This window comes from Mustela putorius, unplaced genomic scaffold, assembly GCF_011764305.1.
Source record: "Mustela putorius furo isolate JIRA1106 unplaced genomic scaffold, ASM1176430v1.1 tig00000695_pilon_pilon_pilon, whole genome shotgun sequence".
Lineage (NCBI taxonomy): Eukaryota > Metazoa > Chordata > Mammalia > Carnivora > Mustelidae > Mustela > Mustela putorius.
The window spans coordinates 6,730,950-6,752,132 of NW_025421447.1; the positions used below are offsets into that span (position 1 = coordinate 6,730,950).

General features: G+C 56.3%; 3 protein-coding genes across 3 annotated transcripts; 1 reads left to right on the top strand and 2 right to left on the bottom strand.

The window, feature by feature from the left end:
• Positions 1-95: 95 nt before the first annotated feature.
• Positions 96-6,282, bottom strand: CTDNEP1 (CTD nuclear envelope phosphatase 1). Its single transcript, XM_004760348.2, has 8 exons — positions 5,474-6,282; positions 2,814-2,880; positions 2,608-2,726; positions 2,324-2,395; positions 1,828-1,944; positions 1,541-1,652; positions 1,048-1,132; positions 96-743 (listed from the first exon to the last, which is right to left on the bottom strand). Exons 1-8 carry the CDS (start codon positions 5,573-5,575, stop codon positions 683-685), a joined length of 735 nt encoding a protein of 244 aa, XP_004760405.1. The 5' UTR covers positions 5,576-6,282; the 3' UTR covers positions 96-682.
• Positions 6,283-6,490: 208 nt separating this feature from the next.
• On the top strand, positions 6,491-12,840 carry ELP5 (elongator acetyltransferase complex subunit 5). The gene is given in 9 exon segments (XM_004760349.3): positions 6,491-6,789; positions 6,792-6,848; positions 7,004-7,064; positions 7,161-7,241; positions 9,177-9,397; positions 10,725-10,906; positions 11,583-11,678; positions 11,772-11,872; positions 12,477-12,840. Coding segments are annotated over 9 exon segments (948 nt in total). The 5' UTR covers positions 6,491-6,758; the 3' UTR covers positions 12,595-12,840.
• Positions 12,841-13,114: 274 nt separating this feature from the next.
• CLDN7 (claudin 7) lies at positions 13,115-15,693 on the bottom strand. Its single transcript, XM_004760346.3, has 4 exons — positions 14,695-15,693; positions 13,784-13,948; positions 13,612-13,696; positions 13,115-13,515 (listed from the first exon to the last, which is right to left on the bottom strand). The coding sequence occupies exons 1-4, from the start codon at positions 14,915-14,917 to the stop codon at positions 13,353-13,355; spliced, it is 636 nt and encodes a 211-aa protein (XP_004760403.1). The 5' UTR covers positions 14,918-15,693; the 3' UTR covers positions 13,115-13,352.
• Positions 15,694-21,183: the final 5,490 nt, after the last annotated feature.

The window sequence follows — 21,183 nt, forward strand, 5'->3', positions numbered from 1 at the left end:
AGTCTTTCTTCCCCCCCACCCCCAGGAGACAGGGTGGATGTGAACAAAGGCTCCTCCCCTCATTTCCCAACCCGGAGAGAAGGACCTAGGGCAGCTTCGGTTTCCAAAGTTATAATGCATGGTTTAAAAGAGAGGAAAGAAAAAAAGAGAGAGAGAGAAAGCGGGTTACAGGTCTGAGGGAATCTAGGAAGAAGGGAAAATAGAGGGAAAAGGTGGGGGGGACACGTTGGGGGAAAATCCAGTGGCCCAAAAATCCCAGTTTCCCACCCACAGCCCAGCCCTTGGAGTGAAGAATTAGATCAGTTTTGTACAAGAGTTTTTAAAAAATCAAATCACAACAAAGCTGGCTTGGCTTTTCTTTGAGCCTCGAGGTTACCAAATGTCTGTCATTCAGGCCAGTCCTGTCTCTCCACCAGACATCGGCTCTCCTAGGCCTCCGCTTATGTCCCAGTCTGGGGTTTCCAGGGAGTGCGAACGCGAAGTTAGAGTGAGGCTGCTTCAGAGTCTGGCCCACGTGTCCATCCAGACTCCATGCCGAGTGCAGGGCTCCCGGGGCAGGGAGGGGCGGGAATGGCAGACCCTGCCCACACAGTCCTCACCACTGGACAGGGCGGCAGACGGCATCCCGAGGGCTCACCCTCCCTTCCCCCCCACCCCGACTCAGGTGGAGGGGGAGCAGCTGTCACCAGAGCCTGTGTTGGTGAAGGTTTCGGCTCAGCACAGAACGAACATCCGCGGTGAACCTGGGATGACAATAACTTGAGTTGGCAGCGCCCTCAGAGTGGATACCCTCACAACACTGGTGTCAGGTGGCCTCATGGGAGATGGGGGCCAGAAATGATCACCATTTTCACATGAAACTGAGGTCCAGTTTGCCCAAAAACCCACTGGCTAAACCCGATGAGCTTTACTGTAAGGAGGCCTGGGTTCAAATGCTAAGTTCTTAAGGGAAAAGAGGTAAATGAGTCAAACAGGACACATTTTTATTCCCTCTTGGGATTCCCCCACCTCCTTTCTTCAGAGATCTAAGTGTCTAACTTCCCTTACCTGAGCGCATCCAGCATTGGAAGCAAGTTGAGAAGGGCGGTGTCGCTGGGGTCACTGAACCACGATTTGATGGGGATGGCATTGTCTAGGGCGGGTCAGATGGATGCACGTGAGAATAAATAAAGTTCAAGAGACAGGCTGATTTTTCTAGCTGGGGTGGGGATCGTTCCCTTAAAACATGTTCCTCTCCTGACCCACCCAAACCCAGCAACCTAAGTAAAACCTTACTCATTCAGCCTCCAAAAGAAAAATCAACTTTTAATCACCGTATCTCATGGGAGCATAAGGCTTCTAGACCACTGTGTTAGGGAAGCAAATGTGGGGGGAACAGCCCGATCCATGAAATGGACGTGTGGGGGACAGGGACCCTCTCAGGAGCAAGGGAAACACCTTGCATCCTGACCCACAGTAAACCAGGAATCCTAGTTCCAGGCTTTCCGAATCCCTCAGAGCCACTTCCCAGTCCTGCCAGCCCCGCCGCCCTGTCCCTTACCTGGGTGGCTCCTGTAAGCCCCTGGGGAGTTATCCAGGATCACGATGCTGGAGAGGTCGCTGTGGACCACAGAGAGGTCCTTGATGTAGCTGCCCAGTTCCAAAGTGCAGTGCTGTAAGGTAGGGCGAGCTGGGCATCAAGGGGAGACTCCATCTCCCCCGTGACTGTGGCCAGGTCCCCACGACACCTGGGGTGGCCAACTCCCTCCAAGGGAGTTGGTGGCCTCCCCTAGCCCCCCAGAGGGTCCCACTCCAGGACAGAGCCCTGCGTGCGGGGCCACGCCTTACCTGTCTGTAGTATCTGCGCTTGAGAATGCTCCTGCTGTTGTCTAGTTTGTCGGCCACTGCAGAGCCATAGATCTCCATGCTGGCCGTGAACACCACCAGCTCGTACCACTGACTCACCTGAAATTGAGCGGGGGAGAGGGAGGTGTCGGTTCTAGACACTTAGTTTTCTTTCACTAGGACTCCAGCCCAGTACCGCGGGCCTCTCTGAATTCTGAAGGCCCCCACACTCTGAGTCTCGGGCACCACACGCCATTAAGACACCAAGTTGCATGAACAGACGATCAGGCAGCCACGAAAGGACAGAATGACATCCGCACAGCACACGAACCCAAACTCCCAGAAGCCATCCAAGCTCTCACTGTCCCACAACCTCCCCTCTCCAAAACCGCCTACACCTCTTTCTCCTCGGCCCCTACTTCCTGTGAGCCATCTGAAACCCCAGAGCCCTAAAACCATTCCTTCCTCACAGAGCTCCCCTTAGTTTCTGCAAACTCACCACTTCTAAGAAAAAGTCCACATGGGGCCTCTTATGTACAAAAAACCGGACGGGATGTTTGTCTATGACCACCTGTGGAGCAACAGGGAAGGGCGGGGGTATCCTGAGCACCAGAGCACAGGCTGAAAGGACACTCGCACCCTCTCACTGCCCACTCCCCTCCTTCAGGGTGCCACTGGTGCCGGAGGATGGTTGCAGGGACCAGACACTCTGGGATTGGGAAAGGAAGTCTGGGTCGGAGCGGAACAACAGGACCATCCCATTGCTTCCCATCCCGCACACACCTTGAGGATGAAGTCAGGAGGTGTTCCAGGCCGGACAGTGGGCCTCAGCACCCCATCATGATGAGAGTGGATAAGCGTCTCATCCAGATCCAACACCAGGATCTTCCTCTTGACCTGACCTGAACCACAACACAAGCGGTCAACCTCCAGCCCATACCTTGAACCCTACCGCACCTTACAGGGGTCTTCCCAGCCAGCGTACTCACCTAGCCGATTCCGGGACACAGGAGATAAGGGGAGGATATCATATCGAACAGTCTGATACTGAATAACCTAAAAATAGTGAAGGAGGGGATGGAACCCTTGTCAAGGAGATTATGCCAAGGAACACTTGCTGTGTGCTAGGCATCGTGGAAGTCAATGAGGGCTATTTCACTGAACCCTCCAAACCCTCGTAGGAGTAACACAAGACCAACAACATCATCATCTCTATTTAAACACGGAAGAGCCCAAGGCTTAGTCAGGACCACGTATCTTATTTGGTCGTCTGTCCCTCCCGCCCCCCATTAGAGTGGAAACTCGGCGAGAGCAGGCATATTCTTTCCATCACGCCTGTCCTCCGAGAACTCCGTCACAGGACGGCCGGTTGGTATCAGGGTCAATGTGGTGGTGGTATGAGGATGGCACCCATGCCACCGGACCCCAGCCCCCACTCCCTTGGCCAGGACACTGTCGTGCTGTGCCACAACAGAGCAATGCATGGCCCTTCGCATATCCACCCCAAGGCTCCTTTGTCACAACTCCCATCACGTCCCTTTGGGACCCGAGAGCAGCAGATTCCTTCGTGGGCTGAGAGGAAGAGTCAGGGGAGGAGGTCCTTGGGTACCTAAGGGGAAGGCAGGATGAGGGAATCCAGGGGTTGTCAGGTCAGCTAAGTTCCCCTGGCTGGCAGCCACCAGGCCTATTTTAACCAGCCACCTGTCCACTTCTGTCTCTACCAGCCAAGTCACAAGTGGCACAGAACCTCAGGCCTCTGACCTGCCTCCTTATTCCGGTACCCAGGGCAGGGCGCACAGCACTGCAAAGCCCCATCTGCCAGCAGGACGGATGGGGTGTTGGGAAGGCCAGGGTTAAATAAGGGCTGTGAGGGAGGTGAGGAAGGGACAAGGACGTCACCACCTCAACCTTCCAGCTTCTCCAGGCCTCCTCTAGAGGCTCCTATTTCCAGCACCCAGATCTCCCTCACGCAAGCCTGGCCATCCCCTCCTCTGCTCTCCTCTGCTCAGCACAGACAGATGCTCTGCTGTCCATCCCCAGGCCCCAGCCTCAACTGAACGAGTAAACCCCTTTGCAAACCACAGGGCCCTCTCCCCCTAATGCCAAGGCATCTGCCCTTCTTTTCTCCCTGGGCCAGGATGAGGGCCGGGATGGGGGCCGCGACAGCTCGGGTGTCCTGCCCTGCTATCTCGGGTTGCACATGCTGGGCATGAAGGGAATGCTCTGAGCATCTGCCAGAAAGGGGGTGGGGTGGGGGGAGACACCAGATTGGAAGGGAAGACAAAAGGCTGCAGGGTCGGCTCTGCCCAGAGAAGAGCAATTTTGCAACTAACTAGCATCTGGATGAGCACCCAGAACAGAAATTTGGAGGGAAGGGGGTGGGCTCAGAGCAAGGCCAGGAAGAGAGCACAGCAGTGCTCAGAGAGGCAAGGCCAGCACAGAGAACACAGCCGAAGCTAGCCCCATACACATCGTAGCATTTCCGACCCCAAGTTCTTCTTGGCTGCTAAGGGGTTTCAGGGAAACAGCCCTGCCTACAACTATGACCACCCAGAAACAATCCTCACCCTCAATCAGGAAGTGGTAGAGGAGACACTGAATTCGAGGCCAGGCCCACTCCCCCAAGTCAGTAAGTCAACCACCACTGCCACCGCCACCGCCACCACCCAGGGCTCTCTGGAAATTGTCTGGCCAAAGCAGGCGCTAGCTGCTTTTATTCTGCCAAGTTTTATCGAGGGACGCCAAAGAGGACAGAGCAGAGAACTTCTGCCCCTGCTGTACTGAACCCTCCCCAGACTCCTTTCAGAGAACTCTCCCCAGTGGCGAGGAGAACACAGCAGCACATTCACTACATGATAGTGGGCTCTGGCTGGAGCTTTGACCTTGGGGAAAAGCTCAGGGGGAGGAGACCTAGAGATACTGGGGTACTTCACTGCCCACAGTGTCCCTCACCATGCTGGGGTCTCCCGGGGAGGCAAGCGTACTCTCGGGGGCACGTCCACCACTGACAGGCACCCGTCTTCCCAGAGAGACACCCGAACTTTCACGGGCTCCCTTCCCTCAAGCCCGAGGTGAAAGCATCTCTCTTGGTCCCAGGGTCTTGACAAATCCAGACACCCACACGAGTTTCCAGGGCCTTTCTGAAGGAGTCCCCTTAATGCAACCCGCAGCGGTTTCTCCTCACACCCCAGGTTTCCCGAGTTCCCCGCCTTGTTGGTCACACACGCTCTCCCACCCACCCCTACCCTTGACACATAACCCGGGCTCTTCCCTGGCAGGAGACCTAACGCACGGAGGGTCTTCCACAAGCCCACGTCGGCAGGGCTAGTGCCATCAAACAGGTGTTCCCTCCTTTCGGTTTCTCTAACAACAACTCCGGTTTCCTAAACGGCGCCCCACCCACCACCCTGGCCCCCAAGAGTTGCCAAATCCTGCCCCGACGAGCACCCCCATCTCCGTTCTACTACAAGGGTCTCCCCCCTTCCCATTCCGCCCCAGGCCCAGCGAAGGGTGCCTCAGGTCTCTAACGGGAAGAGCCGCCCCCGGGACTCCGTTCCGAAGCCCAAACAGAGGCCCGACACTTTGCGAAAACCCGTTGAGCACCGCTGACAGGAGCTTCCCACCACCACCAGCGCCCACCGCAGCTCACCGTGCGGATCTGCCTCCGCAAAAGGTAAATGAAGAAGCTCCAGAGCTTCGCGGCGAAGGCCACGAACGTGCGCAGCCCCAGCAGACACTGCGTCCGCATCATTCCGATGACCCCGGCACCGCCGGCCCCGGGGCCCCCGCGGCCCAGCTCCGCCAGCCCCCCGGGGGCAGCCCCCCGCCGCCGGGAGGGGGAACGGGGGCCCCGAGTGGCAGGAAAGGCTGCAGAGAGGGGCGCGGAGCGGGCGGCTCAGAAAGCCACCCCCGGCGAGGGGAAAGCCCAGCGGAACCGGGAGCTGGGGGACAGGCGTGGGCAGCCCGCGGGGGCCCACATGGGCGGGGAGTGGCACCGACGGCTTCGCGGAGGTTGCGGGCCCAGACGGGTCAGGCTAGGACGGGGTCCTCCGAGACCGGGAGGGAAGGGGATGGAGAATTGGGGGAGGGGGTAGTGGGGGAGGGGGCCGGGGAGATGGGAGGGAGGGAGGGGGGGAGGGGAAGGGGGAAGCGGAGGGTGGCCCGCTGCGCAGGCGCGCTAGGGGGCTGCCCGCGGGAAAGGGCGGGCGGGGGCCGCGGCGCGCGGAGGGCCGCGGCGGCGGCGGACGGGCCGCTGAGCGAAGGAGCGGGGAAGGAGGGGGAGGGGGAGCCGAAGGGCGCGGACGGCTAGGCCGGAGCGGCCTCCCCCTCCCCGATGTCGGGGGTGCCTTAGCCGCTGGGGAGCGGGGCTGCAGCCTCTGCAGCTGGATTTCCCACTCTGACAGGCGCCATTTTACCGCCCTACGGGCTCCCTCCTCCTTTCTTCCCCCCTCCTCTTCCCCTCTGACACTGCTTCCGGTGGTGACGTGTATTCGCTTCACCGGGACTAAAGTTCCCCCTCATCGGTCTAAGGGGGCGGGTGAGGAAAGCGGAGTGAGCGCCCCGCGAGGCCGCAGTACCGCGCAAGCGCGGAAGGCCGCGGCGGGGCGGGGCGGGGCCTGGGAGCGAACAGGCCCCGCCTGGAGCGGCGTGGGCGGGGCGGAGTGACGTCCCTCACGGCAGAGGTTGGGCGGTCAGACCGGCTCGTGCGGCCTTTTTCACCGCCCACGGACAAATGCCCCAACGGCTCTTCCGGCCCTAGTCGTGCAAAAAAATGTGAAATGTCTGCGCTCCGGGTCTCGGGAGGGGCCTTTCCGCGTGAGGGGACCCGCCGGGATGTTGAACATAATCGCCTCATTCCAGACGAGGCCGGGTGTCGGCGGTGGGAGCATTCATGGTGTCCCGCCCCTTTGCCCTGAGGGGCGGGTCAGCGGGCAATGACGCCATCAGAGGGCGCCGGAGGAGGGACCGACGCGGATTGGAGATGGAGTCGGTCGTGGCTCAGTGCGGGCTGGTGCTGCTGCGGGGTGAGGGCCAGAGGCGCAGGGGCTTCCGAACCTGGCTCCCGGGGCGGAAACGGAGAGGAAGAGCCATGTGTCCCAGGCAAGGGGTGGCCTTCAGGGGCTCGTGAAGACGGAAACCTCCTCTTCTCACGCTGTTTATCGTCCCCCGCTCTCCCCAGACTCCGTGGAGTGGGAGGGGCGCAGTCTCTTGAAGGCGCTGATCAAGAAGTCTGCACTGTGGTGAGTGTCGCCCAGCTTGTCCCCGGGGTCCCCGGGGCGGGGAGCGGAGGGGGAGGCCCGGGCCCGACTCGGTGACACGCTCCATTTCTGCCTCAGTGGGGAGCGGGTCCACATCCTGGGCTGCGAAGTGAGCGAGGACGAGTTCCGTGAAGGTTTTGACGCCAGTGTCAACAGCCGGTACGTTTGGAGCGGGCGCATTCCGTGTTGGGGTCTCCTGGGGAGTCCGCGGGCAGCAGCAAGCGCAGAACCCGGTGTGTTTTGGCGGCCGCTCAGATGCGCATTGAGTGAACGGATGTGGGTCTTTCTGGAGGCCCAGATTTGTAAGGGACGAGCAGTGTGAGTATCTAAAGAATCCAGAGCATAGACCGGAGAAGTGGAGAGGAATAGAGCGCGATAAGAGGATGATAAGGCACCCCTGACTTTGCGTCAGGGGATAAGAGTAAATAAATTCTGGGGCACCTGGCTGGCTCAGTGGGCAGAGCCTGCTACTGTGGACCTCAGGGTTGTGAGTTCCCGCGCCACGTTGGGTGTAGAGGCTGCTTACAAATAAAATGTTTAAAAAAAAAGGGTAAACATTCTGCTTTTTTGTCACTCACAATCTGATGGTGCTTTATCCAGATGTGGATTCCAGAGTTGTGCCAACCCTAGCTGCAAGCTACTGAGCAATTTGTCCTGGAGGCAGAGGGACGAGCCTGTGCACACTTGGGCACGTGGGTGAAAGCGTGCTGTTTGTGGGAGGTGGGAGAGCTGCTTGTGTGGAGACAGATAAAAAGGCACCTCATAGGGGCGCCTGGGTGGCTCAGTGGGTTAAGCTGCTGCCTTCGGCTCAGGTCATGATCTCAGCGTCCTGGGATCGAACCCCACATCGGGCTCTCTGCTCAGCGAGGAGTCTGCTTCCCTTCCTCTCTCTCTGCCTGCCTCTCTGCCTACTTGTGATCTCTGTCTGTCAAATAAATAAATAAAATCTTTAAAAAAAAAAAAAGGCACCTCATAGCACAAGGTCTTACGGAGCGGGAAGGGGGGTTTAGACGTTATCCTAAAAGTGGCAAGAGTCATTTCAGAATTTGGGAGAAGCGTCCGGAGTGGAGAAGGAGGTTAGAAAGGGGCAGCCTGGAGACAGACCCAGGAGGGCGAGCTGCTGGCAGTTTTCCAGGTGCGCTCAGGCACATATGTGCTCAGCTCCGGTTATGAAAGGGGTGCAGCAGTAGGCTTAGGGAATGAGACAGGAGTGGTGCCTGCCCTAATGAATCCCAGGGAGTGGTGTTAGGAGGTGACAGGGATCTGCTGCTTAAGATGGTAGCAATAAGGATAGAGAGTTTAGGACAAATGTGAAAGGACTCTAGCAGGTAGAATTCCCAGGACTTACAGACTGCCATGGGGGAAGAAGTCAGGAGGCTCCTGAACCCACCTGGGTTCCTGGTTAAAAAGACTCCTCTCTGGTCTGGATAGCTCAGTGGGATCACGCCTGTCTGTTTGGCGCTAAGTTTGTATCAGAGATTGTGATGGGTTATGTTAAGGCATTGATAAGAGAAGCAAAACATAGAAAGGAGGGGTCCAAAACAAGTTTGGCCACCATGAATACTGCCCCAGGACTTCTAAGCCATGCCACGCTCCCTTGCCTGCACTTGCCGTTACTGTTTTATTGGCAGGTGGTGCCATGTCACTTACTTCTTGACCTTCTCGAAGCTGTTCTGCTAGCAGGAACCACAGGTCCTGTCTTCTTTTCTCTGTTCTTCCAGGGAACGACACTTAAGAAATATTTGATAATGACAATAGCTGACATTTACCGAGTATTTGCTGTGTGTCAAGCGTTATTCTAAAGATCAAGCAGTTGGTATCCCTGTTCCCCAGTTGAAGAAACTGGGCCTTAGCTTAAGTAATTTATGAGTCGGGTGACCTTGGGTCCATAGTAAAGCCAAACTTGGAGCTCAGGGCTTTCTGACACCAAAGTCTGTGCTTTCAAACGCTGTTGTATTTCTTGGTATCCTTTTCACTGATATTTAGAATATTAAGTCAGAATAGTAAAGCCCCAAAGATCACAGGGTGAAGTTCAAGATTGAGGGGAAGGGGCAGTGTTAAGTGTTAACGTTGTGTCCTGGTTTCCCTTTGCAGGCTGATTTACCATGACGTCTTCAGAGACCCTCTCAACTGGTCTCAGTCTGGGGAGGCCCTTCCGGGGGGACCCCTGGGAGCCTTGCAAGCCATGTGCAGGAGGACAGATCGTGGTCCCGTCACCATCGCTCTCGATTCCCTGAGCTGGCTACTGCTGCACCTTCCCTGTCCCGCACTCTGCCAGGCCCTCTGTGCCCTCAGCCAGCAGCACTCCCGCCCTGGTGAGACTCCTTCATTCTTCTCATATACCTCCCCCTGCCAAGAAGCAAGCCCCTTTCCAGCCTAAGAAAAAACATACGAGAGATATCTGGTTGGGCCTTATAACATCAGTTTGTTGTCTGTCTGCCTTCCCGACTTTACCATGCCACTTACCAGTCACTTTATTATTTCTTTTCCAAGTTCTTTCTTACCTATTTCATTCATTTGCGCAACAGATAAGAATTACGCAATGTGGCGGGTACAGTTCTAGATGATGGAAAGGTAAGGACTAGCTATAGTCAGATATTTGTTCAAAGTCCCATAGTGGATACATACAGGTAAATAAGCAATTATGATAGTCTGATAACAGCCGTGATGATAAAGGAACAGGCACAGAGTGCCTTTGGGAAAGAGCTGCCTGGAAGAGCAGGCGAACTGGGGCAGACCAGGGGCCCTGGGAGTAGCCCTGAAGTATACTGTGGGTTCTCCAGTGGGCTCTCTGGAGTCAGAAGCCCAGCCTTGTGTTAAGGTGTCTAATCTCCCAGGTTTTCAGTTCACTCTAGAAGCGGGCAGGGGGTGGGGTGCGTGCTCAGTGGGCTAAAGCCTCTGCCTTCAACTTGGGTCATGATCTCAGGGTCCTGGGGTCGAGCCCCGCATTGGGCTCTCTGCTCAGCAGGGAGCCTGCTTCCCCCTGTCTGTCTCTGCCTGCCTCTCTGCTCACTTGTGGTTTCTGTTTGTCAAATAACTAAAATCTTAAAAATATTTAAAAAAAAAAAAAAAAAGGCAGGAGGGAGGGTGAACAGGTGGTATTAGGGTGAACCATTAGGAGTCGGTGTAGGTAGGTCAGATATGCACCAATGTCAAGTAATAGCAGTTTCATGTGGTTCAGCCTAAAAATGCTGGCCTCCGTAGGGACTGAAATGTGACAATATATGGCGTAGTGCCTAACACTTTGTCAGTGTGCCCAGAAAGGGAGAAAGAAAGGGAAGTTGACTCGGATCACAGCGTAAAGTTCCCAGACCTGCAAGGAGTTCAGTGTGTAAGAGACTGAAGCTGGGCGGTAGGCAGAGAGCAGGTAAGGAAGGGGCTGACTCCATCCCGAGGAGCTCCCAAGGAAGGAGCTCCCGAGGACTGAAGTCCAAGGACTTCAGATTCACAGTAACAAGGTGAGGGCAGGAGTCTCCAGGGCCGATAGGGAGGGAGCCAGCCTCCCACGGCCTCCAGCCAAGAGAGGTCAGCCCTGGCAGAGCCGTGCGGGATGGGGCCTCACCTCCCATGAGTTTCCATCCTATGCCTCCATCCCAAATGTTCCCTCCTGCCCTTCACGCCCCTCCCTCCTTGTCCTTCCAGGTGGCAGCTCCCCAGCAGAGCCCATGCGAGTGCTCGGCCTGCTGCATGAAGAGCTACATGGCCCAGGCCCGCTGGGAGCCCTGAGCAGCCTGGCCCAGGCTGAAGTGATCCTGAGTGGGACCATGGGCCAGGCTTCGGCCCACATCCTCTCTCGGAGGCCCCGACAGCACCCAGCCCGTCAGGTCAGGAGAACCCCAGGGAAACACGGGAGGTCAGGGTCACACAGAAGGGGAGAGAGCTGATGTGAGGGGCACTTCCCAGTGTGTCGTCATTTCCTTCATCGAATCTTCACGGCTGCCCCGTGAGGTGGTTTTATTCTCCCCATTGAGTGGCTTGGGGAAGGTTCCCCACAGTTCCAGAGAGGATATGGTAGAGCCAGGATTTGAACTCAAGATGGCCTGACTCTAATCCCATGAGCTTAACCAGGGGAAACGGTCACCTTCTAAGAAAAGGCAAAGGACAGGGGGCGGCTGGGTGGTTCAGTGGATTAAAGCCTCTGCCTTCGCTCACCTTCGGCTCAGGTCATGATCCCAGGTTTCTGGGATTAAGCCCCACATCAGCAGGGAGCCTGCTTCCTCCTCTCTGCCTGCCTCTGTCTACTTGTGATCTCCGTTTGTCAAATAAATTAAAAAATCTAAAAAAAAAGAAAAAGAAATGGCAAAGGACAAAAGCCTGGGAGTGGTCCCTGGAGGAGAAGGCACGAGTCCCGATGGGAGAGGTCTGAAGGAGGGCTAAGGAGGCACAAGCAGGAGCTGCGGGCCCCTCGTTACACAGATGCTGTTCCGTCTGAGTTCCTTTCCCTGCTTTGCTCCGTAAGATGGAAAACACCTTTCTTTGCCTACTCTGTCTTTTCCGCAGACCCAGTGGTTCTCCATCCTGCCTGACTTCAGCCTGGACCTCCAGGGGGGACCCCCACTAGAGTCCCAGCCCCACCCAGAGCCTCACACACCCCCGGTATCTAAGGCTGCTGGGGCCAGAATGAGGGAATGCGGGGTTGGGGTCAGGGATTCCAACCATGAGCAGCGGAAGCATCCTCTGTACCTCCAGGTGGACCCCACAGCTCACGTGACCTTCAACCTGCACCTGTCTGAGAGCGAACGAGCAGCCAAAGACAGCCTGACGTTGCCCTTCCAGTTCAGCTCTGAAAAGTAAGGCTAGGAGCTGGGCACCCTGTTCTTGGGTAGAGCCTGGCCAGGGATGGGATGGGAGGGCCAGCAGGTTATCGGTTAACCTCCCAGACTTTATAGGGGCTGAAGTCCACCTCCCCAGACGAGTCTGGGGAGTGGTTCTCTATCCACTCTTCCTCCCAACCAGGGAAGAAAGCCTTTGTGTGTCTCTTCTCTCCAGGAGAGCCTTGGGTCACTGACCAGCCCAGACCAGACCCTGGGGAAGTTTCCAGGCAACGGTGTTGCGAGGACAGGAAGCTGGATGGGTGTGGCGGGCAGGTTAATAACGGCCTCACTCTGCGCCTGTTCTCTGCCTGCTGTGTGGGTGGGTGAAGCAAGCCGGCCAGGATCCTTGCCCTCAAGCTCTGAGAACGGGAGGCGTCATTAGGAGAGCAGTCCAAGAATGTCTGTCCCAGTCCAGGTGGCGCTCCGGCACCAACCAAACAGGGAGGTCAGAGAAGGAGACTTGGACCAGGGAGCTATGGAGGGACAAAGAAGAGGGGGTTTGTCACCAGAAAGGGAGTGTGCAGACGTGAACTCCATCCCCTCCCTCACCAGCCCCCATTCTCCCCTTCTCCTTCCTCAGACAGCAGGCTCTGCTGCGCCCTGGGCCCAGGCAGTCCACCGGCCGCATCTTCTATGAGCCAGATGCATACGACGACGACCTGGACCAGGAAGACCCAGATGATGATCTGGATGTCTGACTGGCCTGGAACTGGAAGAAGGAGAAAGACCTTGGACCCGTAACCATCCTCGCATTGTTTGCATTGGCCTTGCCCTGTCCCTGTCCCCACCTTTGTTCCCCCAGTCGGCAGAGGCCCTGCCCTGTGACCTGTGAGTCAGAGAGTAGCTTCCCCTCAAGACAAAAGGTGGGAAAGGGGCAGTTGGGGAAGGTGAAGAGAATGGGAACCCCTACCCTCCCTGCCTAATAAAATATTTTTCTATTGAAAGGAACTTGGGTAGTTATTTAAGCAAGAGTTGGGAGGAGACGGGACTGAGGAACAGAAGAGCAGAGGGAAAGCAAGCACCTGAGTCTTTCAGGGTTAACAGTGTTGGGGCCCAAATGACAAGGGATGGTGGCACAGGGAGAGCTGTGCACACCACTGGTGCTCAATATGGAGTCTATTTCAAGCCAAAGCAGGTACATTTAAAGGTTCTGGGTTCCGTGCAAGGGTTTGGGCTGGAAGAAAGCAGAGGCCCTGAAGCGGCAAAAAAGAAGTCTACTTTCCAAAACATACTTTTTTATTACTGTACAAAAAGCACACCCAACATCCCCCCCCCTTTGTCTCCTCCCCCCTCCCCTTGCCCCCACCCTGAGGGGAACTGTATGTACACAGTGTGCTGGGCTGGGGTAACAAGGCTTCAGCTCTGCACCCTGCCCATGAGCTGAGATCTGCCCCAGCTTATTTCTGGTACCTGGGCATACCAGAGGCTGCCCAGTTGGGGCAGGGGTGGTCCCAGCTCACACGTACTCCTTGGCAGAGTTAGGCTTAGGGTAGGAGCGGGGTGCACGGTACCCAGTTTTGCCCTCACTCCCAGGACAGGAGCAGGAGAGGAGGGCACCTCCCAGGATGATCAGAGCAGACCCTGCCCAACCAATGAAGATGGCAGGACCAAACTCGTACCTAAGGAGAGAAGGGGATGGGGTCAGAAAGCCCGCCTTTCCTGACCTGGGAGCCCAGGCCTGGTGTCCCCTTAGGAGGCAGGGCTCCCATACTTACTTAAGATTCATGGGAACCAGTGGGTTATAAAAGTCGGTGACAATCTGGTGGCCGTACCAGGAACACGCTACCAGGGCAGCAAGACCTGGAGAGAGGATGGTTCAGATGTTTTAGCAGACCCCAAACCAGCGCCTTGCACATCCTCGATCCCGGATGCAGGGGCCGAGCTCACCTGCCACGATGAAAATGATCCCTCCGGTCATGGCTATCCGGGCCTTCTTCACTTTGTCGTCTCCCCCGCAGTTGGTGCACTTCATGCCCATGGTGGCCACGAACATGGCCAGGAAGCCCAGCACCAAGGATACCACCATCAGGGCTCGGGTGGCCTGCAGGGCCGCTGCGGTGAAGGGGGAAGGACGCCCTCATTGCTGCACGTGCGGGCGGCTGCGGCCTTCGAGTCCCCGCGGGCCCCGCGGGCCGCGGCCCCTTAGGCGCCCGATCCCTGGACGGAGCAGGTGGGTCCCTCCCCTCGCGGCTCCGCGGCCTTCCCGCCCCGCCCCGCCCTCTCCCGGCCCTGGGACGCGCCCGGGGCGCAAGGGTTTCGATGAAACTGCCCGGGGTTGGGGGGAGGGGGGACGAGGCCAGCGGAGGCCCGCGGAGGCAGCGAGCGGAGCACCCCCGCGGCGGAACGGTCCAGCCCGCGGCCCAGCGCTGACCCCGCTATCGTGGCCACGGGGTTTGTGGCTTCGGCTAATCGGCCGATAAGATTACAGGCCACAGGCAGCGGCCCACGTCTGTCCGACCCCGCGCCCTCCGCCGCGCGCCGCCTTTTGTCCGGGAGAAAAGGGCGGGAGACGGAGGCCGTCACCTGCGCCGGCCGGCGCGGGAGGAGAGAGCTGGAGGGGGGTTGGGCAGCCAGCCGCCGTGGGGGGGTCCGCTGGGGACGGAGGGGGCCCGGCCGGCGGGGGCGCAGGCGGACTTGCAGCCGCTGGAACCCGTGCCCGCGACCGCTTCCGCTTCTTCCTTCCAGCCCGCTCCCCGGCAACCCCGGGCGTCGGGCGGTGGGGCCTGGCGCCCCTTCCCTCTCCCAGCCCCGCGCCCACGGCCCCGGGTGCGTCCGCCCCGTCCGCCCCGCGGCCTTACCGGACAAGGCGAGCACCGAGTCGTACGATTTGCAGCTCATGAGGCCGGTGCTCTGCGTGATGCACTCCATCCACAGCCCCTTGTACATGGCCTGGGCCGTGATGATATTGTCGCCCGCGTACGAGCTCATCTGCCACTGAGGGATGGCGGTGCACGCCACCAGGGCCACCCAGCCCAGCAGGGCCATGGCGAAGCCCAGCAGCTGCAGGCCCGAATTGGCCATCTCTGCCCTCAGAAATTCGGGGCGGGCGACCCTGCGGTAGAACAGACAAAGCCTGGGGGTCGGCCCCCAAAAAGACCACTTGCGGTGGAGTCTCGAGTCACCCAAAGAGAAGGGTTTGGGTCCGGTGATTCCAAATCTTTTTGTCACCCGAAGAAAACACAAACCGATCCTTCTTCCGGCAGGCGAGGGTCTTCGAGCTCAAGGAACAGGTTCCGCCCGAGGACTGGTGGTCGAAAAAGCGATCGGCGAGGGCCAGGCGGTCCCCCCCTCCCCGGCGCTCTCGTAGACCCTACCCAAACAAATGGCGGAGGGCCAGTATGCGCGTGTCCCAGGGGCCGGCGGTCCCCAAAGTACCCTGCGCTGTTGGCCCAAGGCTGCCGTGCGAGGGAGAAGTCGCTCAGCCGAGAGCGGGCAGGTGCGGGCGGACAGGTGCGGCGCACCTGAGTATTTGTAGGGCGTCAGGGGCGCGCCCCCGCAGGTACCGGGAGCGCGGGGCGGGCCGGACCACAGGGGCAGCCGAGAGTGACCTGACGTCACCGAAGGGACACTCACCTGAGCCGGAAGTCCTGGCCCCCACCTTTCCTGGCCCAGGTGAAGAGGAAGAAACCTGAGCGCCAGGGTCACGCCCCTTCTCTTGCCGGGCTGGGACTGCCGGTCGGGGGGAGGTGGAGGCTTCTCCGGAGTTCCGAGCTCGGAGTCAGCCCCTCGGGGCTGGACTTCCCTCGGGCACCAGGACGCCTACTCACCTCTCCCCAGCAGTTGCGCCTGGGATACTGCAGAGCTGGGGGGATGCCCCGGGGCCCTGGTCTCCGCCTCCCCACCCCCACCCCCACCGGCAGGGACTCTTGGTTTCTACTCCCCGCGCTCTTTGTCCCGCCCTACTTTCTCCCCCACCCTCTGCTCTTTTTTTTTTTTTTTTTTTTTTCCTTTCCCTCTCTCTAGGTTGCTACCCTAACCGTCCCCAGCTTTCGGAACCCTGGTCCGAACCCTCAGAACTCCCGAGCATCGAGATTCGGCTGCCTCCCTGGAGTCTCTATTCCCAGAGCCACCACCCTGCCGCCCCCTTCCCTTCCCCTCCAACTGACACCTGGCTTCCAGGCACCGTGCCCCAGCACCCCATCTTGGCTCTCCATTCCAATCCCTATCCCTGACATAATGCAATCCTGGGGCCCCTTGGGCTCCACCTCCCGCCATCACTATATCTGCACCCCCAGCCTCCTTCCTAGCAAAGCGACAAAAACACTGAGGCCAGAAGTCAGCAGAGGGTGGGGAGTGGGGTAAGGCCTCTGTCAGATGCTTGGCCACACCCGCCATTCCCCTCCCTTGGAATCTTTCCAGATATGTCCTCCACTTTCTCGCTTCCCCGTTCTTCTAGCCACACGTTTCCCTTTCCGTTTTTCTGAGCCCGGACCTGACTCTGCACACTGGCCTCCCTAAAGTCCAGCTCCCTGGTGGCCTTGGCCTCAGCCTTCAAACTCCCACATGGCCTTCGGGCTTCTGTTCACTCGCCCCAGACTTGTCCTGGCCTCCCTGCGGGCATCTCTTCCAAGCGTCTCCATTCACTCACCCTTCCTCTGAGTCTGCCTTTCAGTCCCTTCTCTGCCCGGGAGCCCAGCCACGCCACATCCCTGTCCCCTCACCCAGAGCCCTCCTGAGCCACTGCTCCTTCACTCTCTGACTCAGGTCTCCCATCTTCTTCCTTTCTCTCTCCTTTTGCCCTCAGCTCTCTCCCATTTCCCGTTTTTCTTACGCCTCTCAACCATTTCTCAATAAGGCTCTCCTTTTCTGCAGTAAAAATATTAAAAGGGACACGGCACTATGCGAATTACCCTGCTCTTCTAATGCGAACTTTAATGAATTATCTGTCATTTGCTTTTAGTTTTCTATTTTTTTGATTAATGGTGAGTTGTGTTTTTTGTGTTTTTTTAATTTTTTTATTGTTTTTTATTTAAAGTTTTTTTTTAAGATTTTTATTTATTTATTTGACAGAGATCACAAGTAGGCAGAGAGGCAGGCAGAGAGAGAGGAAGGGAAGCAGGCTCCCTGCCGAGTAGAGAGCCCAATGTGGGGCTCAATTCCAGGACTCTGGGATCATGACCTGAGCTGAAGGCAGAGGCTTTAACCCACTGAGCCACCCAGGCGCCCCTGTTGTTGTTGTTGTTGTTGTTGTTTTAAGATTTATTTATTTATTTATTTGACAGAGAGAAATCACAAGTAGGCAGAGAGGCAGGCAGAGAGAGAGAGAGAGGAGGAAGCAGGCTCCCTGCTGAGCAGAGAGCCCGATGCGGGACTCGATCCCAGGACCCTGAGATCATGACCTGAGCCGAAGGCAGCGGCTTAACCACTGAGCCACACAGGCGCCCTGTTGTTGTTGTTTTAAGGTGCTGTCTGGCTCCAGAATTTCATGCTTCTCGTCCCCGCACTATACCCAGCTCGTCCCCAAGCTGGCGGCTGCCCCCCAGGCCAGCTCACCGTCTCCGCCCGTGCCTGCACACCGCAGCTGCCTCCACAACCACATTCCTGCTTGCTTCCCTGCTTGTCCTTCTAACACCCATTCTCCAGAAGCGAACATTTGTTTGTTTCAAACTTAGGTCTTGTCATTTTCCATTTAAAATCCTTAAAATCTGGGGCGCCTGGGTGGCTCAGTGGGTTAAGCCTCTGTCTTCGGCTCGGGTCGTGGTCCCAGGGTCCTGGGATCAAGCCCCACATTGGCTCTCTGCCAGCGGGGGGCCTGCTCCCCCCCCCCCCCCCCCGCCTGTCGCTCCCCCTGCTTGTGCTCTCTCACTCTCTCTGGGTCTCAAATAAATAAAATCTCTGTGCCTCTGCCACCCTGGCCTTCTCTCTGCTCCTGACGTGTATGACTTCCCTTCCCACCAAGTACACTTCACAAACTCTGTTCCCTGTGTCTGGATGCTGTCCTGCGTGCACCTCCACGAGCCTCCCTCTACCTGGCTAACTGACCAGTCGCCTGGTGGCAGTGGCAGTGGTGATCAGCTCAAATATCACCTCTGCAGGGAAGCCTGGCCTGACCACCCCGCCCCACACTGAGTCACAGCACCCGCTGAATGCTCTCCCTCGCTGCTATTTAAGCTTTAACTTGCAAAATTCTTATCACAGTTCCAAACTATTTACTCTGCGTGATTATTTATTCAATGTCAGGCTCCCGCTGTAGATGCGTCTGGGTTTATCGCCAATAAATATTTGATGAGTGCATGAAAAAACTACATATGAACAGTATTTTCAACCACTCGTTCAACAGATATTTCCTGCGTGCCTGTGCAATGACCCAGGCCCCACGTTCAGCTCTGGACACAGTGGTAACAGGACCAGCGAGGGCACTGCACTTAGATTCTAGAGGGAGGGGGGTGCCTGGGGGGCTCAGCGAGTCAAGCCTCTGCCTTCGACTCTGGTCATGATCCCGGGGTCCTGGGATCGAGTCCTACATCAGGCTCTCTGCTCAGCAGGGAGTCTGCTTCCCCCTCTCTCTCGGCCTGCCTCTCTGCCTACTTGTGATCTCTCTCTGTGTGTGTCAAATAAATAAATAAAATCTTTAAAATTTAAAAAAAAAAAAGGTTCTAGAGAGAGGAAGCAGACCAAAATGGTGCCTGTTGAAAAGGCAATAAAATGGGGTGATGGGATGAACCACCTCTGATGGTTGGGGCCAGATAATCCCTTTTGTAGGTGATTGTCACGGGCATCATAGGACATTTAGGAATATCGATGAGATGCCAGTAGAACCCTCTTCTGAGTGCCGACTGACCATTCAAAATGTGTCCAGACGCCGCCAAATGTCTGGTGAGGGGAGGGGCAAAATGGGTCCTAGTTAAGAGCTACTGATTTCAAGTGTAACCAGTCAACATCACTGTGACGTTTTGCTCTAGTAGCCTGCAAGTCAACGGTTCGGTACAAGGAGCAAGAGGACGGCTGCTTGGACTTAACCAGGGTTGGTTAAAATCTCCTGTACTCCATTCCAGATTTCGCCTTATTTCTTCATTTTATTAATTTCATTTTGAGAGAAAGAGAGCACATGATGGTGGTGCTGAGTGTGGAGCCTGACACAGGGTTTGATCTCATGACCCTGAGATTATGACCTGAGCCAAAATCAAGAGTCAGACACCTAACTGACTGAATCATCCAGGTGCCCCCATTCCAGAGTTTAAAGGGTCGACCATCTGGGGCACCTGGGTAGCTCTGGGTTAAAGCCTCTGCCTTCAGCTCAGGTCATGATCTCAGGGTCCTGGGATCGAGCCCCACATCGGGCTCTCTGCTCAGCGGGGAGCCTGCTTCCTCCTCTCTCTCTGCCTGCCTCTCTGCCCACTTGTGATCTTTGTCTGTCAAATAAATAAATAAAATCTTCTTTAAAATTTTTTTTGAAAAGTGTCGACCATCCTAAGTGTTAGGAGGGTATGGAGAAACTAAGCTCTCATACATTGCTGATGAGATGTCAAATGCTACGACCACCTGGGAAAACAGCTGCAAGCCAAGTTACAGACCCAGCTGTAATATAGTCCAGCTGTTCCACTCCTAGGTATTTTCCAAGAGAAGTGAAAGCACAGCGTCCAATCAAAGATTTGTGTGTGAGTGCTCCCAGCAGTGTTACTCATAATAGCCCAGGACTGGAAGTAATCCAAGGGCTCATCAGAAGGTGAAGGGATAATCAAACTGATCGCCATTGATAATCAATTCAATAATTTTCAACAATAAAAAGGAATGAACTCTTGATACACACAACGTAGATGATTGCTGTAAAGTGAAAGAAGACAGACAAAAAGAGCCCACATGGGGGCTCCTGGGTGGCTCAGTGGGTTGAGCGTCCGACTCTTGGTTCCAGCTCGGGTCATGATCTCAGTGTTGCGGGATTGAGTCCCACGTGGGGCTCTACCCTTGGCAGGGAATTGGCTTGGGTTTCTCTCTTTTCCTCTGCCCTGCCCCCACTTGGACTCACAGGTGCTCTCTCTCTCTAAAATAAATCAAGAAATCTTAAAAAAAAAAAAAAGAGTACATTCTGTATGTTTTCTTTTGCATAAAATTCCAGAAAATGGAAAGTGCTCTAGGATAACAGATGGCACTGGTTGCCTAGGGCGTGGGTGGAAGGGCAGTAGGAGGGTTACAAAGAGGTAGAAGGAAACTTTGAGGGATGGTGGATGTGTCCATTCTCCTGATGACAGGGACGGTTTCGTGGATGTATACATCTGTCAAAACTTCCCAAATAGGACCTTTGAAATATGCGCAGTTTACTGTTTCTCAATTATACCTCAGTAAAGCTGTTGAAAAAAGCAAAAAATTAAAAATTCAGTTCAATCTCCTCTGAGCCCTGTGTCAGTGTTAATATCATTCACCTTCTCCTTTTACCAAAGAGGCAAAGAAGACGCAGAGGGTTTGGGTAACTCTCCCAAGGGCATGGCGTTGGTAAGCATCAGAGCTGGGCTCAGACTCAGGCGGTGTGAGCCCAGAGTCCGTACCCTTCACCATTGCTGGGAGTCCCGAATGGCAGGACACAGTGTCACACTGCTGCTGGACGTGGAGACAGGGACAGTCATTCTTCAGAGCAAGCTGGGAGTAGGGACTCAAATTGGGTTTTAACATGCCCCGGGACTCAGAAATCTCACTGTGGGCATAGTTAGAGATAAGTAATAGATGTTCACAGAGGCAGAGACTATCTCCCGAACGAGTCCTCCGAGGGGCCCATAATGCAGCTCGTTGGAAATGTGCACCAGTGCATTCTGCATCGCCGCGGGGACTGTGGGTGATGGGGCTCCTCACCCAGCGGGACTGTGAGCAAGTAAAATGTGGTGTGAGTGACACTGTGGGGTACTGTGCAATGAACCTGATCATGACAAAGCATGAATGTGGTTAAAACACAGTGCTTACTGGGGCGCCTGGGTGGCTCAGTGGGTTAAGCCACTGCCTTCGGCTCAGGTCATGATCTCAGGGTCCTGGGATCGAGTCCCGCATCGGGCTCTCTGCTCAGCAGGGAGCCTGCTTCCCTCTCTCTCTCTGCCTGCCTCTCCATCTACTTGTGATTTCTCTCTATCAAATAAAAAAAAAATCTTTAAAAAAAACACAGTGCTTACTGACAATAAGTAGGACCAGCATGAAACGTGACACTATTGGGGCGCCTGGGGGCTCAGTTGGTGAAGCATCTGCCTTCTGCTCGGGTCATGATCTCGGGACCTGGGATCCAGTCCTGCGTTAGGCTCCCAAGCCTGCTTCTCCCTCTCCCTCTGCCCCTCCCTCTGCTAGGGCTTTCTCTCTGTCACATAAAT